This window comes from Rhizopus delemar, genomic scaffold (assembly GCF_000149305.1).
Source record: "Rhizopus delemar RA 99-880 supercont3.1 genomic scaffold, whole genome shotgun sequence".
Taxonomy (NCBI): Eukaryota; Fungi; Mucoromycota; class Mucoromycetes; order Mucorales; family Rhizopodaceae; genus Rhizopus; species Rhizopus delemar.
Window position 1 is genome coordinate 247,414 of NW_027137827.1, and position 19,076 is coordinate 266,489.

At 33.7% G+C, this 19,076-nt stretch overlaps 7 protein-coding genes across 7 annotated transcripts; 3 read left to right on the plus strand and 4 right to left on the minus strand.

Annotated features, from left to right (window-relative positions):
• Positions 1 to 488: 488 nt before the first annotated feature.
• On the minus strand, positions 489 to 1,960 carry RO3G_00098 (uncharacterized protein; the record flags this gene model as incomplete). Its single annotated transcript, XM_067654689.1, has 4 exons — positions 489 to 662; positions 719 to 1,000; positions 1,055 to 1,504; positions 1,562 to 1,960. The coding sequence occupies 4 exons, from the start codon at positions 1,958 to 1,960 to the stop codon at positions 489 to 491; spliced, it is 1,305 nt and encodes a 434-aa protein (XP_067510790.1).
• Positions 1,961 to 2,469: 509 nt separating this feature from the next.
• On the plus strand, positions 2,470 to 4,233 carry RO3G_00099 (uncharacterized protein; the record flags this gene model as incomplete). Its single annotated transcript, XM_067654690.1, has 4 exons — positions 2,470 to 2,472; positions 2,608 to 3,236; positions 3,292 to 3,707; positions 3,773 to 4,233. The coding sequence occupies 4 exons, from the start codon at positions 2,470 to 2,472 to the stop codon at positions 4,231 to 4,233; spliced, it is 1,509 nt and encodes a 502-aa protein (XP_067510791.1).
• A 740-nt stretch (positions 4,234 to 4,973) lies between these two features.
• Positions 4,974 to 6,694, minus strand: RO3G_00100 (uncharacterized protein; the record flags this gene model as incomplete). Its single annotated transcript, XM_067654691.1, has 6 exons — positions 4,974 to 5,601; positions 5,654 to 5,910; positions 5,972 to 6,062; positions 6,122 to 6,270; positions 6,330 to 6,502; positions 6,625 to 6,694. The coding sequence occupies 6 exons, from the start codon at positions 6,692 to 6,694 to the stop codon at positions 4,974 to 4,976; spliced, it is 1,368 nt and encodes a 455-aa protein (XP_067510792.1).
• A 1,123-nt stretch (positions 6,695 to 7,817) lies between these two features.
• On the minus strand, positions 7,818 to 9,268 carry RO3G_00101 (uncharacterized protein; the record flags this gene model as incomplete). The annotated part of the gene is made up of 5 exons (XM_067654692.1): positions 7,818 to 7,891; positions 7,994 to 8,499; positions 8,585 to 8,826; positions 8,880 to 8,966; positions 9,062 to 9,268. The coding sequence occupies 5 exons, from the start codon at positions 9,266 to 9,268 to the stop codon at positions 7,818 to 7,820; spliced, it is 1,116 nt and encodes a 371-aa protein (XP_067510793.1).
• Positions 9,269 to 12,527: 3,259 nt separating this feature from the next.
• Positions 12,528 to 12,755, minus strand: RO3G_00102 (uncharacterized protein; the record flags this gene model as incomplete). Its single annotated transcript, XM_067654693.1, has 2 exons — positions 12,528 to 12,607; positions 12,659 to 12,755. 2 exons carry the CDS (start codon positions 12,753 to 12,755, stop codon positions 12,528 to 12,530), a joined length of 177 nt encoding a protein of 58 aa, XP_067510794.1.
• Positions 12,756 to 15,279: 2,524 nt separating this feature from the next.
• Positions 15,280 to 15,973, plus strand: RO3G_00103 (uncharacterized protein; the record flags this gene model as incomplete). Its single annotated transcript, XM_067654694.1, has 2 exons — positions 15,280 to 15,299; positions 15,451 to 15,973. The coding sequence occupies 2 exons, from the start codon at positions 15,280 to 15,282 to the stop codon at positions 15,971 to 15,973; spliced, it is 543 nt and encodes a 180-aa protein (XP_067510795.1).
• A 1,081-nt stretch (positions 15,974 to 17,054) lies between these two features.
• Positions 17,055 to 18,888, plus strand: RO3G_00104 (uncharacterized protein; the record flags this gene model as incomplete). Its single annotated transcript, XM_067654695.1, has 3 exons — positions 17,055 to 17,085; positions 17,148 to 18,225; positions 18,279 to 18,888. The coding sequence occupies 3 exons, from the start codon at positions 17,055 to 17,057 to the stop codon at positions 18,886 to 18,888; spliced, it is 1,719 nt and encodes a 572-aa protein (XP_067510796.1).
• Between the last annotated feature and the right edge of the window lie 188 nt (positions 18,889 to 19,076).

Below are 19,076 nucleotides of genomic sequence, written 5' to 3' on the forward strand. Positions count from 1 at the left end.
GCCTTGCAAAGAAGAAACCAATGTATGAAAGAACGAGAACTATACAGAGAGCAGGCTGATCGGTATTCGGTGTATATTGGGGAAAAATACTATTTTGTAGATAGAATGTGGATGTGCTCATGGTTTTTACATTTATGTGATGGTAAACTGGGTGAAGGCCCAGTAACAAATGATGGTTTAGAAGATCCAGATGTACCTGGACGATTGAATCCTGCTTCAAGACCGCGTGGATCATTCAAAGGAGGATTTTCAATTGTTACTCCAACTTTATGGGAATATCTTGTCAATACATATGGTTTGATAGGTGGCATATATACATCAGGTATTATTGAATATTTATCACATTTCTTGAGGCATGCTAACAAGCTCTTACAAGACGATACAACTGGTCCGGACTATGAGCCATTGAATAATTCTATCGTCGAATGGAGATTAAATTAATCTGTATATATAGAGTAAAAAAGTGTGCTTTTTCTTTTTATTTAGTATTATGCACCACCAGTGCCCCATTTTTTGATGATAGCAGGACAATTATATTTGAGAACGGCTTCTGTTATTTGAGCTCTTTCTAGCATTAATTTTGCCATGCGATATTCTTTGGGGCATTTGCCTGAGCTTTCAATTGGAGCAACTAATTCAAACAATTGAAGATTTTCAAAGGCCTAATAAATATTGAGACAAAAGTTCATTCACAGATTAAAATAGAAAAAATTTCTACCTTTAATGCTACAGCCCGTTTGTAGAGCCTCATACCAAATCCTTGCCCTTTCACCTGTGTTTGTGTCATGAATTCTTTATATTCATCATATACCATTTGAAAATTAAAGGTGCTAATTTCCTTTTCTAACAATTTCTTCATACTAATAATTAAAATGAGTTCTAGCAAAGCAATCCCTTGTAGTAATTCAGTTTTCGCGTCTGCTCTCTGTGCTAAATTAGATTCTATAAAATCGTCTACTGATAAGTGAGGTTGAGTGTATAGCTTTATTGCTGGATAATACTATAGAATAAATTATATTAACAACATCTTCATATAAGCTGCATTTTTTTTTACTGCAATTTTATGAAATAAACGAATATCTTTAGAAATATCATATATTTTTCGAACAATACCAATCATCACAGGGGTTTTAAATAATTCCTCAACAGAAGCGTTGAATTCTTTATATCCATGAATATGTTCAGGAATAATAAAGGTATCTTTAGCCATCTCCATAAATCCATCAAAGTTTGTTGTAGAAAATAGATAAATTTGTCGATGTGAAAATCTTGATTTGACGCGCTTTTCTAATAAATCCAGTGCATCCAGTCGACAGGTCAGGCCAATAACTGCCATAGGGTTCTGTGCACTTTGAGCCGCATCAAACAAGTTGTATAACAAAGTCTGTTTAGGTTGCTGTGCAAACAAATCGAATTCGTCAAGGATGAATACAACGGGAAGTGATGATTTGTTGCCTGATTTGAGGAGTGATAATAAATAATCAAGTGATTCGGCAAAAGAAGTCTATACAAAGAATGAAATTAGCAAAGCACTTTGATATTGGTTATGAGTGAAATGTACAAATGAACGTTGGCCTTGCTCTGTTTGTTCAGTGATTAACTGTCGGGAGATTTCACTGAGAGCTAATCGATCGGTTGTTTCTGTTAATCCATTTAATTTGACAATACAAAAATCAGGGTATATTTTTCGAAGATCTCTCAGTGCAGTTTGGACAAGAGCAGTTTTTCCTGTTCCTCTATTTCCAAATAATAAGCAAGAATTGCTTTCTCCTGAAGATACTGTCTGTTTAAGTAAGGAGTATAGCTTATTGTATTGATCATGAAGACCATGAAGCTTGTTGGGTAATTCTTTGCCATTAAGCCTTCCTAATACGAGTGAGTTTATTTGGCTTCTGCTTAAATCAAGTTTAAGTGTTTTATTTGAAACATAAGGCTCTTCCGATGCAAGTCTTTTTGACATTTTTGTGCACAAAAAAAAAAAAGTGCAATAGAAAGCCACCAAAACGCGGTAGTAATATTTAATCAATGCCCGACCGTGTACGTCGTAGTACGCATGTGATCATCGAAAAGCTGGTATATGAAAGACTGCCATTTTTTGTTTTATTTCTTTCTCTTTTTTATTTATTTATTTAGATATGTTAGATCACATAATAGGAAAACCGTCGCCTAGTTGGAAAAGAACTCAAGTATTGATTACTTTGGTTATAGGGTAATTAATGAAATAATATTATAGCAAGAGATATTAAAGATAACTATAGCTGGTATATCATTTTAAAGGGCAGAACAAGACAGTTGCCAAATATTATACAAAATATAAACCAAAAATCAGGTAGTCAGTAGCGTCTATTCCACATTAAAACAAAGAATTAAAAACAAACAATATAGTGGGCGGATCACCTTGGAGAATTGCGTTAGCTACTTATTTAATTCAATATTTTATTCGAAACATCTTCTTACTCGCTAACCTCAATGGTATAATACTTATTTTTGTTTATGATAACGGTCAATCTAAGCTTTATATCCTAACTAGCTCCTAATCCATTAGCAAGATCGGTAAATCATAAAATAGATATTATTAAGCAGCAGCATATATATAAACTCGTGTAGTACAATCGCAACTTTTATCGTGCAACTTGGATATTAACAGCTCTTGATGCTGGTTTCTTTACTGCTATGCCTCTAAGACCTAAATGGCTTCGTGAAATCCTGTCTATTATTATCTCACTTTATTATCTCGTATTTGCAGATGCCGCAGATGAAAAAGTGAGAAGGATTAGGGCAACGATCTCCATTGAGCAGTTGCGTTACTCCTGGGAAAAGGCCGATCACAATCCAATTCTAAGGACTATCTCCCGACTCATGATACAGCCTCGTATGGTCCTTCGGGATCGTATGAATGTAAAACGATCTAATGGTAAGCCTTTGACTGAAATTTATCGATACTATGCAGGGCCAATGGATACATATGCTGACCAAGATACTATCCTGCTTAGTATTCCTGGAGGTGGTTTTGTATCTATGCCACCTCCTTGTCATGAAGATGCATTGACGTCATGGGCTAAACATACTAGCCTTCCTGTGATCAGTATCAACTATAGAAAAGCACCTGAATATCCTTTTCCTTGGCCGATTGAGGAATGTTTTGAGCTTTATACGAATATTTTGCAGACAAAAGGTAAAACTATTGGTCTCTCAGGTAAAAACGAGATCAAGATTATTCTTGCTGGTGACTCTGCGTAAGTTATAAACGATATTATTGCTTCAGCTTTTTACAATTCTTTAAAAATATAGAGGTGGTAATATCGTTTGTGGTGTCACTATGAAAGCAATTACACATCAAATTCCCAAGCCTATAGGTATCATCTTGGTTTATCCTGCACTTGACTTTGAATTGTCTTGTTGGATGCCACCTGCTCAGTTATCACTTATACGTGCCGAATCTCAGACGAGCCTGTTTCGTTCAACTTCCTTCAGTTCAATTTTACAATCAAAAGATCACTTGAGTCGTGCAAGCCCCTTGAGCGTTGTACCAGATACAGAGAAAAGCGGTTGGAAGCAAATGTTTGGTAAAAGTAAGGAAGAGCCTATAAAAGATAAAATCAAGACCTACGAAGCTTGGGCTTCTTCACGTGTAGCAATGACTAGTCGTATGTCATTCTTTAACGACCGAATAATTCCACCAGATTTGGTGCGTGCAATGGCTATTTGTAAGACTCTTTTTTTTTACTTGTAGCAAATTGCTCATGTTTTTGTTTTGTTTTATTTTTATTAGTATATTTGGGTCCTCATGCTCCTCTTGACTTTGGTACAGATTGTTTGTTATCACCTATTCATACGCCCGAAAATATATTAGCTCAATTTCCTACAACATATATGATGTGTGGTGAAAAGGATCCGTTCGTAGATGACACTGTAATCTTAGCCGGTCGTATTCGACAAGCAAGATTAAAATATCGCCAAGAACATCCTCTGGATGAACATTTTCCTCAAGGTGACGGTGTGCGTGTAAAGTTTTTGGAAGGTGTAAGCCATGCATTCCTTCAGATGCTCTGCTTTCTTCCTGAAGCTAAGCAGGCAATCAAGACACTTGGTGATTGGATGATTGAAATTCAGAACAATGCACAAAAAAAGCCAGCCAATGCATTAGGAGATGATCATGTTGCAGAAATCATTACTACTGAAAAGGACCTGTTTCATCGTAGAAAGCAATTGCTGGTAAATGGCTTATATTAAAACTTTTTTTCTTTGCTTTATTCCGTCTTTATTGATTTTTTAAACAAATCATCATCAATGTCCATCCTTTCTCTTTTAATAAAGCTTTCTTGACTCATTCGATCAAAAAGCCAGCGTATGAATAAAGGCACATTGTAATGTGACTGAAGCTCTTTTGTCATCAAATCCTGATTGAACACGTTCATATTCCATTTATGAATAGGTGAAGAATGCAAGCGGACAATAGGTTTAGTAGGATCGTCTGTAGGGATATCGATAGACAATGGCACCATAACAAATGATGAACCCTGTGGAGGGGCCAATGTCATATGTATAGAATAAGGCGCATCCATTGTAGCAACTTCAAGTATCAGATAGTTGTCCTTTTCATTTTCTATAAATTACATATTCAGCATCACAACTTTTCATTTTCCTGTTCTTTTGTACCGGCTAATATGTCCTTCAAAGATACTGAAACATTGGCTGCCGATCTGTCTTCTGAGTGAGCCTCATTAAATATACTTTTAAATAATGTATTAAACATCTCTTGCTGTCTTAAGCACTTTTTTTTTTAAAAAAAAAATACAGTCAGCATATCATTTCTCTTTTTCTTCTTTTGTTGATTTACCTGAAGAATATTATAAATTTGTACAGGATGCTGGAATGGAATTCTAGAAACCATTTTTGCACTTGTGCTTGATGAGGACATCCATTTATATACTTGTTTATCGCATGACTATTTAAAAGATACTTTATATTAATTACTGACAAATTTGTGCATATAAAAGTTTCTTTACATATTGCTTTGTTAACATAATATTGGGAACTAATATTTCCTCCAGTGATGGACATTGACTTGTGTTCTTTATTGCGTATTGCTCCATTGCTTCTGTATTTAATAATCCTATTACATTCATCAATGTTTGGCACAACTCATCTGCCATTGCTATAGGGGGCTCTACAGTTGCTACAAATCGAACAGGTACAGGTACTGAATCTGGAATGGTTGGTAATGGCTTTACGTATCGCATGGGTGACATAAATTTGGGATAGCTATTTTCGTATACAACCTTAAAGTGTTCTCCGTCCACTCCTTCTTTGATCGAATCCTCTGTTTCATCAAATGCTAATAGATAATTGGGTCGTGATAAAGGTAAATAATGCATGAGTTGAGTAGAATCTTCAAATGAGATTAATATTTTCGATGCTCTTAATAAAACATCATGATTTTCATTTTGTTGAAGTAATTGCTTAACTTGATTCCAGTCTGTACTGGCTATAGTTGGCTTATCCAGCCAATAAGCGATTGAAATACCGGGATAACTCAAGTGCAAGCAAGGTATACCGTGGCCTTCAGTCAAGATTGATGAAAAGTCAAATTCTATTTCTCTAATAAATACCTTATTAGTTTGATATTTATGAGGAAGGAAAATAATTTTACGATTCGATTAAGCAAACTGCCTTCAAGTCTTGTAATAAATTCTTCGTAATGGAAAAGAAATCTAAAGGCTTGTATTTGATATTCAACTGATCCAATAATGCTAAGCTCCACAGATTCCTCTTGAATAAATCAAATTTGCGCAATTGAAGATTTTCTGTTAATATTTTATCTACTCTGTCATCCTGATCACTTTGCATTGATTCTGATACATAAGTTACTTTTGTCTTTTGCACTTTCCCCTTATCATCAATGTCAATCTAATAAAGTAGGTATAAGTATATTACAGAGCCTACTATAAAGGATATCAAGCGCATTTACATCAATGACAATCAAAGTGCCACCTAAAGTGATTGTACTTGTGGGTGAATCTGATTCAAACATTTTTGAAGAATCAACAAAGGTGATTAATCTATGTACAAATGTTCATTAAGGCAGGTTCCTAACAAAGTCTCAGAACAGCATATCTACCCCATAGATTGTGCTAGCTTTTCAAGCTTTTGTATTTCTATCTTTGACTTTGATTCCTCCTTTTCTTTAAGTGGCAATTCCAACTGTTCTTTCGAGCTGATTAATATTTCTTTTAAGCGAATTACTGTACTTTCTAATGCTGCTTGTTCCTAATAAAAAAAAAAGAATCTTCTATATAAAACGCTTTCGAATAATGTTTTAGTAATACCTTTAAGTGGGTAAAGTGCTTTCGAAAAGCAGGATCAGCCCCAACACCCATCTTCATTACATCACCCAGCACTTCAGTCTCAAATTGTGAACAAATGTTTCGAATAGAATTGATTTGTTGAGAAAATTCATCCCTTGCTTTGTCAAGATTCACTGGACCAAGTGCGTGAAATTCTACAAAACGCGTTTGTATAAGTTAGCAGGTAAATTAATACATATCTTTTTTTTCCATTTGCCATTAGGTTGTTTTGTGTCAGAATCTTTTTGAAGATGTGTCCAATGCTGCTGAATGTTACGCAGTGTATCCTGAAGACCAAATATAGCTGAACTAATTGAGTTCTTTGATGGATCAGTCGACTTTGACATGTAAAAAGAAAAAAAAAGAAAACAAACTGTGACGTTCGGAACAAATTGCTTTACTATTTTAAACTAAGTCATTCTTAAATTACTGCTCATTTCCCAGCCTTTAATACTCACCACCTTCCTTTCTTTTAACAAAGCAGACAATAGTATATCTTGAAGGAGGGTGTCCTTTGTTATCAGGCTCACCTCTTTTAGCTTCTTTCTTTTTTATATGCTTGATAAACAACAAAAAATGAATATAACGATGCTGTCCTATCTGAACTAAAGAAACTGGCAAAGTTTTATTTTCGTAATGTCTCCCATTTCCAATACGCATTCAACTAAACCTACTCGTGTTCAAAAGAATTTTCCCGAAAGGAGATCGTTGAACCTTACTCAAAGCTGAACGATTGATTGAAAAGCTTGAGCGAATAATTTATCAAGAATACTAAACCAAAGGCCTATATTATCGTATATAAAATTACTATGAAACAATTTAAAAAGCACAAGAAACCATATCTCCGTAATTTTGCAAGTTAGATAAGGATATCGATCTTGTCGTGAACATTACTGAATGTTTTAATGATATAGCTGTAGAAAAGATCAAGAAGTCATTGAATATTGAGTTTAGTGATCCCAAATCATTCAGTTTACTTGCATAACAATTCGACAATATAGTGATCTTTCATTGATACATCTATTAGAAATGATATAAATGATGCCCTTAATAATCTGAATGATCTTCTCGCTGAAAATGATGAAATAGCTTCTGATCCATTGCCGCCTACCGCTGCTGTTGTTATCAATCTACGAAAACTACCTTTTTTCGCCTTCTTCTAGTGTATATACATCAACAAGAAAACTGGTCTCCTTCTTTCTTCCTAGTTATGTAATAGCAAATCAAACATATAAAAAGTGAGATAATATTTCTTTAGGAATGGCTATTAAATCAATGAGAAGATATTAATAGAGTATGAAAGTATTGGAACTAAGGGAGCAGAATTTATAAACAAGTTTTGAAAAAGTCGGAAGCAGATTAAATAAACTCATGCAACAAAAATTGTCAATTTCTGTATGATCGCAGAGAGGAATAGATTTATTATGAAGGGAAGGAGGATGTGTATATGTATATATTTATATATAGTATCTAGCGAGGTACATCAACACTTTTCATTTCTTCTGGTGTGATAGGAACAAAATTATGAACATCAATACCATTTGCTAATAATATGGATTCCGCATGAGGTGGGACTATTTTGCGAATCAATGCAGGTTGTATCGACAACTCTATACATTTAAGGAATGAGCATACAGTGCTTTTACATGTTTTTTGAGCCTTACCATGACGAGTGAAGTTGAATAAATTAGGTAAATCCTTTCCATTCAACATTTTTTTATTGGGTTCTCGGAGCTCATCAAAGAATGGATCAGACAATGATTGGAACGCTGTAAGGCGTTTAAGAGGTTCGTATTGCAGAGTTTTTGAAATAAAACTGATGGCTTCATCTGGTGTACGTGAGCGGAATACTCTGGAAAAAGGGTGAGGTTTGATTTGAGGGAATCGATGCTCTGTGTAAGATGGATTCATGGCTAACAACTGCTCCTTGGTGGGAGTACCCAACACTTTAATAATTTCTACCAATTGATCAATAGCACTTTCTCCTGGGAATAAGGGTTGACAAAGCATGAGTTCTGCCATCACGCAACCAGCAGACCAAACATCAATACTACAGGTGTAATTTGTAGCACCAAAAATAAGTTCAGGTGCTCTGTAATAACGAGAACAGATATAAGATACATTGGGTTCTCCTGCATGAAGAGCTTTTGCACTATAGAATAAAACATATCAGCATTTTTTTTTTTTTTTTTTACTTTACAACTCTTCTCTTCTCTCCCTTCCTGCTCTTCTTTTACCTTCCAAAATCACACAATTTGAGTACGCCCGTACTTGGATCAATTAATAGGTTTTGAGGCTTGATATCTCGATGGCATATTCCGATCGAATGAATAAAAGCAAGAGCACGCATTAGTTGATATGTGTAAAGCTTTACGTATAACATGGGAACAGGTTGTCTAGCTTTAGCATAGTTACGAGAAGTTCGGTATAAGGTCTCTGGTATATACTCCAGCACTAAGTTAAGGTACAAATCGTCTTTCTAAAAAGCTAGTTAGCTAACAAGATAGTAAAGTTTTCAAAGCTGTTATGAACCTTCACTTCGTCATGGCTATAAAAGAATGCTTTTAAAGCAACGACGTTAGGATGCCAAACACAGCGCATAATTTGTAATTCACGATTCTAGACATTTGTTCTTCTTTAGTTGGCTTCAGCTGTCCGCTTTTGCTTTTTTTTTTTTTTTTTTTTTTTTTTTTTTTTTTTTTTTTCTTTCTTACCTTGAAGCGTCTATCTTGAAACACCTTCTTTATAGCAACACTTTCACCAGTTCCAACGACTTTTGCTTGATATACTACGCCAAAAGAGCCGTTACCAGCTACTTTATACGTCGTATATTTAAACGTAATGTCTTCTCCTGTTCTGCCATCTTTTGCTGCTTCTTCATGAACTCTTGTGCGATCATTGTCTCCACCTAAAAAGCTCATCTTAGAATGACACAATTGAATTATGCTTTTTGTATTACCGGTTACTTTCATTCCAAACATCGGTCCGTGTGCCATTTTAGAATAACTGAATAAAAAAGGATTATAAGTTACAAAAAAAAAAAATGCTTATGTTTTCTACTTTGTATTCTATTTTTTTTTTTTTTTTTTTTCTGATAACGGGAAAAGGAGGGGTGCGTAAATAAGAAGGAGATGTTTTGCCTGAGTCGATTTTTCTGAATCAGCAGATACCTAGATCGGCCATTTAATATGGCGCCTCTTGTTCTCTAATCAGTCCTTAACTAACAATATTTTTACAGATTTAAGTTCTAATTTTCATTATATAGCTTTACAAGTTGATAGCTATTATCTGCATGAAAAAGAAAATGGAGCTTCAATTATCTGGTTTCATTTTTAGGAATTATTACAAGCATGGAATTTTTTTAAATGGCTAGCTGCTTGAGATTTTAATTGGCTATTTGATATAAAGCAGCCAAATCGAGAAATCTCAGACAACCAATCAAGATTTTAAACGAAAAATCCTGAATGTTCCAACTATATCAACGAGGCCCTGGTCAATACCAACGACACAAGTTATCAAAGACTGTACTCTGAAAAATATATTTTCAGTTAAATGGTATCATTAGCTTTTCTTCGTTCAAGGTTCTTAACTATAACTTCCTGCAAGGTAATTCTTTACAAAGAAGTTTGACATCCCATTCGAAATTGGCGTCCCTTTGTCGTACCACTGTAACACTAAAACTTCGCCCTCTGGATTCCCATGTCCCGGGCTGAGTGTAGTAGGTGTATAGATCAAAAATTTGGTTGACTGCTTGGCAGCAAGCCATTCGCTTACCAAGAAACACGTTACTTAGGGCCTTGATATGCACAATTGATTAAATAGTACTTACTATTAAAGATTTCTTGTCTTTCCTTTTGAAATTACCATCCATCCGCAGCCTCGTTCCTTTCATTCTGTCTTCCCCTGGTTTGGTCGTTGATCCACTGTATGTTAGATCTTCCCTGAACTTGACGCCCAACATAATTAAAAATTGCCCCTGTTCTATCTGATTTTTCACGGAAAATGACTCTGCGATTAGTTGCCTTAAAACTCAAATAAACATCCATGATACATCTTTTCCTCCTTACGCATTCATTTTCATTTTTCCTTTGTTTAGTCCTTGATTCCATTTTTATTATTTTTATTATTATTTCCTTTGGTCTGATTCGGGCGATTAGGTGTATGCATGCCCATTTAATTTTTTTTTTTATTATGAATATATCTTTAATCATATTTTCTAAGGTAAACTGAGATGCTCTTACATATTAGTATGCTTTCAGTACCCAATTGCTTAAATTAAACAATACACTGCATAGTGAAAGCTACAAGTTGAAGTAAGTATAAAATATTTAGTCAAATAAAAAGTGGATAATACGGTTGTAAAGCAAAGCATTTCACTTTTCTGGCAAATTATCCCAGACGGATATAAACCTTTTATGCTCTTCATATGAGCATTCATCTAAGCTTCATTGCAATCGCTTAGTTATGTATCAACCCACAAATTTTGCACTTAAATATAGAACAATCCTTATGACTTACATTTCCTTTTTTTTTTTTCTTTTTTTTTGGCTTTGACTGCTTTTAACATGTAGAGTGCACACATTTGTACATAAATACTTTGTAATGTCTTCACTAAGCAATAGGATTGCTTAATTTTTATTCATCCATTGATTTACTTGATCAACAAACCTATAAAATAAGGTTGCTATATCTGATGGTCTACCTTTATTCAGCTTTGTTATTTAGAAGACCATACCTCAATGAAGTAACAGAAACATAGAACGATAATAGTAATTGATTGTTTTTCATATTTGACAATAAAAAGAAAGGATTTATAAACATTAACGCAGCGTGTATCACATCTTTTATTTATTATAACATATCAAAATGTGCTAAAAATGGCCTTGTTGCTGATTTTTTTCAATTGCAACAAATTATAAAAATTTGCTGGTTTTTGCTTGCATTCTTTTTTTTGTACAAAATTCATGCTTATACGTTTAGTCAGTCAGAGAATATCAATACTGCCTTCATTCATGAAACAAATATTTGATAGATGCAGTGAAAGCGGGATTAGATCGTGTAAATAAATGAACCATTTGTAGCGCTTGAGTCTTAGCCACAGTTCAAACAAACCTTCTATTGCATAGCTTTTTTATCTCGCAATTAAATCTTATATAAAGAAATGATTTAAATACATATACGTCTTCCTGTCTGTTCTCTTTAGCACCTTTTATCTTTCTCGTCTGCTTCTATTACTCCTTCACTATTATTCTTGACATATTATTTTTATTGTTCTATTTATGAAATGCACTTTAATGTAATTATTGACACTATGATGCATGGAATAAGTAAGAACACTTAATACATGCTCTTCTATAAACCTTCATTTACCTCTTGCTCTTGAGATTACCTGAAGATATATGAAGCAAACTTGATGTTAAAGAAATAATAGTAATGATAACAATTGGAAAAAAAAGGCGATCTATATTCAGTTTATGAATACAATTAGCATAAGATAAACAAAATTCGGATTAGAATAATATACCGCACCATTTTTTGTTTGAAGAATATTTGAAAAATGGATCCGAGCACACGGTAACCCATTTAATCTAGTGATACAAAGGTATTTTAACATTACATGACATTCTGTTTTATAAATAATGGTTTGCAAAACTTCAAACAAGAATTTTAATGCTTTAATGTCAATCATTTTTTTTGGGACTATAACTTATTGAGAATCTTTTACTAATAGTAATTTAGAAATAATTAGTGAACCTGAAATCCCTTTACTAAAAAAAAAAAAAAAAAAAAAAAAAAAAAAAAAAAAAAAAAGATAGGAATTGCATTGAGAAGCTTTACTTAGAAGATAAATGGTAGAAATGCTAACAAGTTTCCATTTTTATTACTATTTTAACTTTAAGGGTAGATTATAGAGTATAGGCTGTTTTTCTGAAGATATCTCTAACAAGCAATAAAATCTTAAGCTAAAATCAAAAATCACAATAATTTTTTTTTCTCTTTGTATAGAAACAGAAAATATTTTTTATTAACATCATAATACAATCAATATATTATGCAATATAAAACAAAAGTAAAGCCTACCAAATAAATGTCTGTACATTGGGTAGTGTCATTTAACTTCTTTTCTTTCTCAAAAGATACCAATTTTACAATAAATGAATGGGACATAATTCTTTTGAATTATTCATCGCTACAAGATGAGCAGTCATCATCATCAATGGTAAATATCCTTTGAGAAGGTGTACGATCGTATTCTGCCGCTGAATGTGTATAGAAAATAGAATCAACTGTGTAAAATGTGACGGTTTTACCATGAGAAGATCTACACCAATGTGGATGTTTTCTTGATAGATATTGTATTTGAATAGTGATACGGCGCCAGGTACGAGAAATAGTGGATGTAGTCATCTTTATTTGACTTTGTAAAGAAAAGGAATAAAAAGTGTTTTATCTTGAAATAAACTTTATACAATTCAATGCAATATCTCCTGTGAAAAACAACTGGTTTTATACTTCTTTACCTTGATTTAAACCTCCCCCCTTTTTTTGTCAATCTTTTTTTTTCATATTTTATCTTTATTTGGACATTTTCAGCCTAAAAAATTAATATTTCTTTTTGAACACTACCGATGCTTAAGCTTATTCGTGCATTTTGATATTTATCGAACAGAATAGGTTAATCCAACCGGTGTGCATATAACACTTGCTTTATTACCCAATTAAATATTTTAATGAATATAAAGTTATTATTTGAAGCTGTGAAACATCAGCTAATAATACATAGCTGACAGGAACAAGAAAGTGGAAAATTTGGGTTGCATCATACTTCTAGTCTTGGCACAGCTTTATCACCTGTCTTTATGACGGGGTCCCTAAGGAATTATAAATGCTTGGCTATTGTTTATCATATGCAAAGGAAGCATTTCCCCCTTGTAAAAGAAAAAAGAATAGAATTTATACAAAATGAGAAAATGGTATTGCAAAAAGTGTGCTATGGATTTTGATAGAGGCTGTAAAGTGTCTGTTGTTATGAATTGAAAGCATTGCTTATTCTAAAATTGACAAACCATGTACTCAAGCTCGAAAAAATGGACCAAATGAGGATGTATTACAAAGTTCGCATCATCACTTGCATTAAATTTCATACAAATTGAATTTATAAAGTCAAAAAAATATAACTATCAGTTGATACTAGTTTATTTACTTCATCTATTTATTTTATAAAAATAAGCAAACATAAGGGAAAAGGGTAATATGATTAGAATGTTCTAATCGGCTATCACAAAGTAAAATGCAACAATTTCAGTTCTTTTTTTCCCCCTCACTTTTGAAATGACTGACTGCAATATTTCATAAATGCTGTTTTTAAAATAAGAGCGCATTGATATATTTACTAATGGGTCAATTGATTTGTTTGCTTTGAATTTGAAAAAAGAATCCATCAATTAGCCTTGCAATATATTTTTCTTTCACGTACCTTATACTCTTTATATTTTGAATTGCCTTAAACTTATATATACTTTATAAGCTGTATATTTGATATTATTACTAATATATATTTCCTTTTATAAACATTTACATTGTTTGTTTAGGAATAAAAAGGAATATTGTTCTCGGAATTTTTATTAACATTAAATGGGATGTTTTAACCTCTGAAATACCATTTCTTGGAAGCTTTGTGTTGTGCTTTCAGTTTTCTTATTTAGAGCAACTCCACAAAGATTTAGTACCAAATTTGTTCTCAAGTTTGTACTTTTTATAATACTTTTGCTTCATACTTTTTTCAAATTAGTTATTAACATATCAAAAAGTCATATATGAGTATTGGATATTTAAGACAAAGACATAATAGAGGATTATATTTCAGAACTCAAAGACTCTGTGATAAGATTTGTAATTGCTTTCTTTTAGTAGTTTAATAAATGCAACTGCAATAATTTCTGAAATCTCTATTTGGATATTAATAAAGACAATAGCAAAAAGCCAAAATAAACTGTAATAAAGGATGAAGAAGATAATAAGAAACGAAGCTCATGCAAGAGGCATGAAAACTCTCTAATAGAATGATTTTAGATAGCATGATTGATAAAGGCATTTCTATTAAAAAAGTTTTTAATCCATGTTATATCGCAAGGACAACTGCATGCTATATAGACGAAAGATGCAAGAAAGATACGACTATCAAAGAGGAACGAAATGAGCTTCAAACTAAAGATAATATTTGATGTCTCAAATTAAAGTTCAATATTGCTCATTTGATAGCAAACCTACTGCAATAAGTAATGATATGCTTGAGAACCTGTATATATCATTTAGTGATTTAAGAATATCAAAGACAACTATCTATAAGCATGTAGCAGAGAAGCACAATCTTTATTAAAGCAAGCTAAGAAATAATCAAACAATGTAAATTTATTGATGAAGCTGACTTCAACTTGTATAAAATGAGATGTTGTTATGGATGAAAATTTAATGTTTATTAAAACTCATCAAAGAGTATAAGGATTAAAAGTAATACAAGTGTATGAAACACTGATTTACAAAAATACAAAAACGTTAGCATAAAGAATTGTAAGCAGATAGTTTCATTAGGGCTTTCTGGATTTGACTGATGACAAGCCCATCCAAGACAGGAGTCTGCTCAAAGAATTGTTGCTAGTGAGCTTTCCATATGAACCGGATGATTGTAGCAAAAAAAATCAAGTACTGTAAGCTTGTCATGTTAGTATAAGATATAATACTTGGACAGTCTAGGTGTAGATAAATCATAGAATATTGAGCTTCAATTGGGATCTTTATGGTTTGACAGCTATTTCTTGAAAATTGCTTTCTATAAGTCTTGTTTTTGGATGCAAGTAGGCATGTGATACTCTTTTTCTGATAATTTGCACAACTGATAATATTGGTCTTCTACATTTATTGGGATAATTCTATGCAAGTTGGATCGTGTGGGTAATTTTTTATGAAGAAGTCCATACCACATATTTCTAGGAATATGGTGTATAGGACTGCTGGCTACCGTTCCCCGTCCACCTGCTTCCCCTTCGTCACTGCAACTTAAACCACTTACCAAACGTTCCCCACCTCCAGAGCTTGAATTTAGTCCCCTCCAAAAAGCTTCCAAATCTAAATACGCTCCACCACTTCCCAGCCAAACGGCTGCTGCTCGCACTTTCAGTCCCCCTTCCACCAATCAAGGGTTTAAATACCTTTATCTCCCTATACAACGCCGCCTTCCCATTCGCCAAATACGTTCCTTACTTCGACGATTGCATATCAACAGCAATCGTGTCCTAGACATTCACTACCCAGACCGTCATCTTGTTGCCCTCCTCCTCCATAACGACTATGAAGCTGAAGTCCGCTCTCAATTAGAAAAACTTGAAATCCTCATACATGATGATTACGATCCTATGGATCCAAACAACCTTCGAAACCCTTACTACGACGACTTCGATCAAGATGAAAAGGAATGTGCCGCATGGAGCGTCTTCACTCAACGCGTAATTCGTGCTATTCGTCGCCTCAAAGGCCCTGTTCAGCGCGCTGTTGTTCGCTTTTTCGTTGACAAAGACATTATAGCTAGCGTTGTACTTAATGAGCTCTTTCCAGTCAAACAGACTTGAGTTCTACTTTTATCTTATGGTATGACTTCCTTTCTTGTGATCCATTTCCAAACAGTGATTTATTCACAAGTTACTTCTTACTCCCCTCTGTCCTTTTCTTTTTTTTGCCCTTGCTCCCATAAGGGATTTTTTAGCTTCTTTCACGTGCCATTTGATATGGCTTGGGCAATTATGGTGTCCTGAGACACCGCGTGCTCATATAAGTCATCAAATAAAAGTATTGTTTTTTAAACGTATAGGACTGCTGATAAAAACTTTCCGATTAGTGTTGTTTATATTTGTGATTTGTAAATTTGAGTTAAAATTGGACATTGTCTTTGGTTGATTACTAGATTCCCCTTAATAGACACAAAATGAATAGATACTATATCATCACGCAAAATACGTCTGTATGTAATCCAGCAAAATCTCGTATTAGTTGGGAAACATGGTTACTGCTACCCTTCGTTCCTCTTTATTTACAAATTTGGTCGAAAATAGAAAATTAAATTAAAAGACATCAGTTCCTTATCAATGACAAAGTTACCCAATGTATTGTTGAACTTACTCAAAAATTAGTGCAAAAAGTCATGGTTGGATATGTCTCTTTTTTCTTATACGGAGACAAAACTCAAATTTATTGATGTGACTTGATTGGATATATCACTCGCTTTGTTCTTTTTTCACTCTTTGCTTTTTAAAAGGCGATAAACTATAAATAAATATTCAGAAAAAGGTACCGATTTTACTCATTGAAGAGTATCAAATACCCAGTAGAGCAAGCAACAGCCATAATTATAACAGGCATTAGAACAATAGTAGAATTTTAGTTTATATAAGCATGTAATACAACGTCAACCAATTGATCAGGCTTACTAAAAATATTTTACATCGTGTCAGATGAGAAATCAATCCCAGCTTAAATATAACAACTCAAATCCAATGATAGAGTGGGCCGATTGCACCGAAATGAAGAGCTGTTTACAACTGTAAACTCCATCAGCCCTACTTTTTAGCTACAAATACAAACTATAAATATATGAACAATTATAAAAGGCACAACTTTTTTTTGTTTTATATCTTTGTCTTTTCAAAAGAAAAAATGCTATTTTTGAAACACATATTAGCAACATGTAATGTTTCAAGTCACTTTATGATTTAACATGCTCTAATCGATTTCTGTTAATCATTATAGGGCTGCTGTTTGCGGCTGTTACTAATGCACAATCAGATCAAGGTTCTATGATAAGCTACAATGCTATTGCTCTTTTAAATCAAACTATCTTCAAGTCAATGGTTGTCATAGTGGACAGTATCAGTTATCCTTTAGAGGCCAACAAGACATTCCCAATCCTTTTCTCTGGAAAGGCTCCTTCTGCTAAATCAGGCTATCATTATGCAAAGGTGTATGCCAGTGATAACAGTACGCTTGCAGAATCATTTGAACGTCAGCCTGTCAACCAAAGCACACCTCACGAGTTCTTCAACCGTACCTGGAACACACATAACAATGCCCAGTTACCACAGGTCTACCCTCCTTTAAGTTCTATTCATCGCATCAAGTCTGATTTGCACAGAGACAACGAGATCCCTACAATTCACATCATCGGAAATCAAACAGAATTAGACCAAATGAAAGGCAACACCACTGCAGATATATCTGCCAAGACTACTGTTTCCTACCTCTCACTTCATGATGCTTTCCAGTTTGAAAAAGTAAAAATCTCTTTATCCGGTAACAGTGCTAAAATGGTGCCCAAGTTATCGTACAACCTCAAGCTACACAAGAAGGATAGATTGTATGGCTATAAAGATCTTAAACTTCGCTCTTTAAGTCTTGATCCTTCTTATATTCGTGAACAATTAGGTTACGACATCCTCAAATCAGCTGGCTTAATTTCATCCGAGTTTTCCTTTGTGCGTGTTTTCATGAACGATCAAGAGCTTGGTTTATTTGGTATCCTTGACACCTTCAAGGATCCTTGGCTTTCTAATGTGTTTGCAGATGGAGACTCATCCTATAAACATGGATATCTTTATCAAGCCAAGTTAGCTGGTGCTAATAATCACACTTCTGACCTTTCTTACAATGAAAATATTACGGCATATGCCGATGGGCAATACAAAATCAAGGAAGAAGCCACTGGTGGTGAAAAAGATAATTATAAGCCCTTGATGGACTTGACTAAATTTATTGCTGAAGCACCTACGAATAGCTCAGATGCTGTTAACGAATGGAACAAAAAGTTCAATATGGATTCTGTTGTTCGATCGTAAGTGACAGTGGTTGTTTTATAGACAAACATGCTTATGAACTTTTTTTTAGAATGGCAATTGAAATCTTGGGAGGCTATGGTGATGGCTATATAGCAACTTCAAACAACTTTTATCTTTATCAAAATCTTAGCAGTGATCAATATACATATATCGCTGCTGATCTCGATTTATGTCTTGGCAATACTGTTAAGAATATCTCAAATATGTTATCTGGTGACTACACCAAATTCCCTGGATGGGGTAATAAGCCATTGGTTAATCAAATGATGCGTGTGCCTGAGTTCAATCAAAAGTTTAAGCAAACACTTCAAGATCTTAACTCTAAATTGTTTAATAGCGATGCAACAAATGCTCGTATCGACGATCTTGCTAACATGCTCAAAGAGGACGTCGAATGGGACCAGAAACTAACCAAAGATCTTGTCAAAAAGCTTTTGGAAATGTATGGATTAAGTCAGCCATCAGACATTTATACATCACCTCTATTTGCAGGTTTTCTTAAAGATCCTGCACAATTGGATATGGCTAAACGATTGGTTGATACCGTTCCATTTAATGCTGCGATAAATGGTCCAACAGGACATATAACTTTATCTGGCATTAAGGAATGGTTTAGCGTCATTCATCAAAATACAGCAAATTTTTTTCTTCAAAAGTAAGAAAAGAGTCCTTACAAATAAATTTTAATAAACATTCATTTTTATTTTTCTGAAAAAAATTCTATTCTTTGCTATTGTCTAGTAGTTGAAGCTGTAAGTAATACAGTAACAAAAAAGCAAAATTTTTGTCGACTGCTTTTTTTGGAAGAAAAATACGCAATTCAAGTACTTGAAGTTTAAGTACTAAC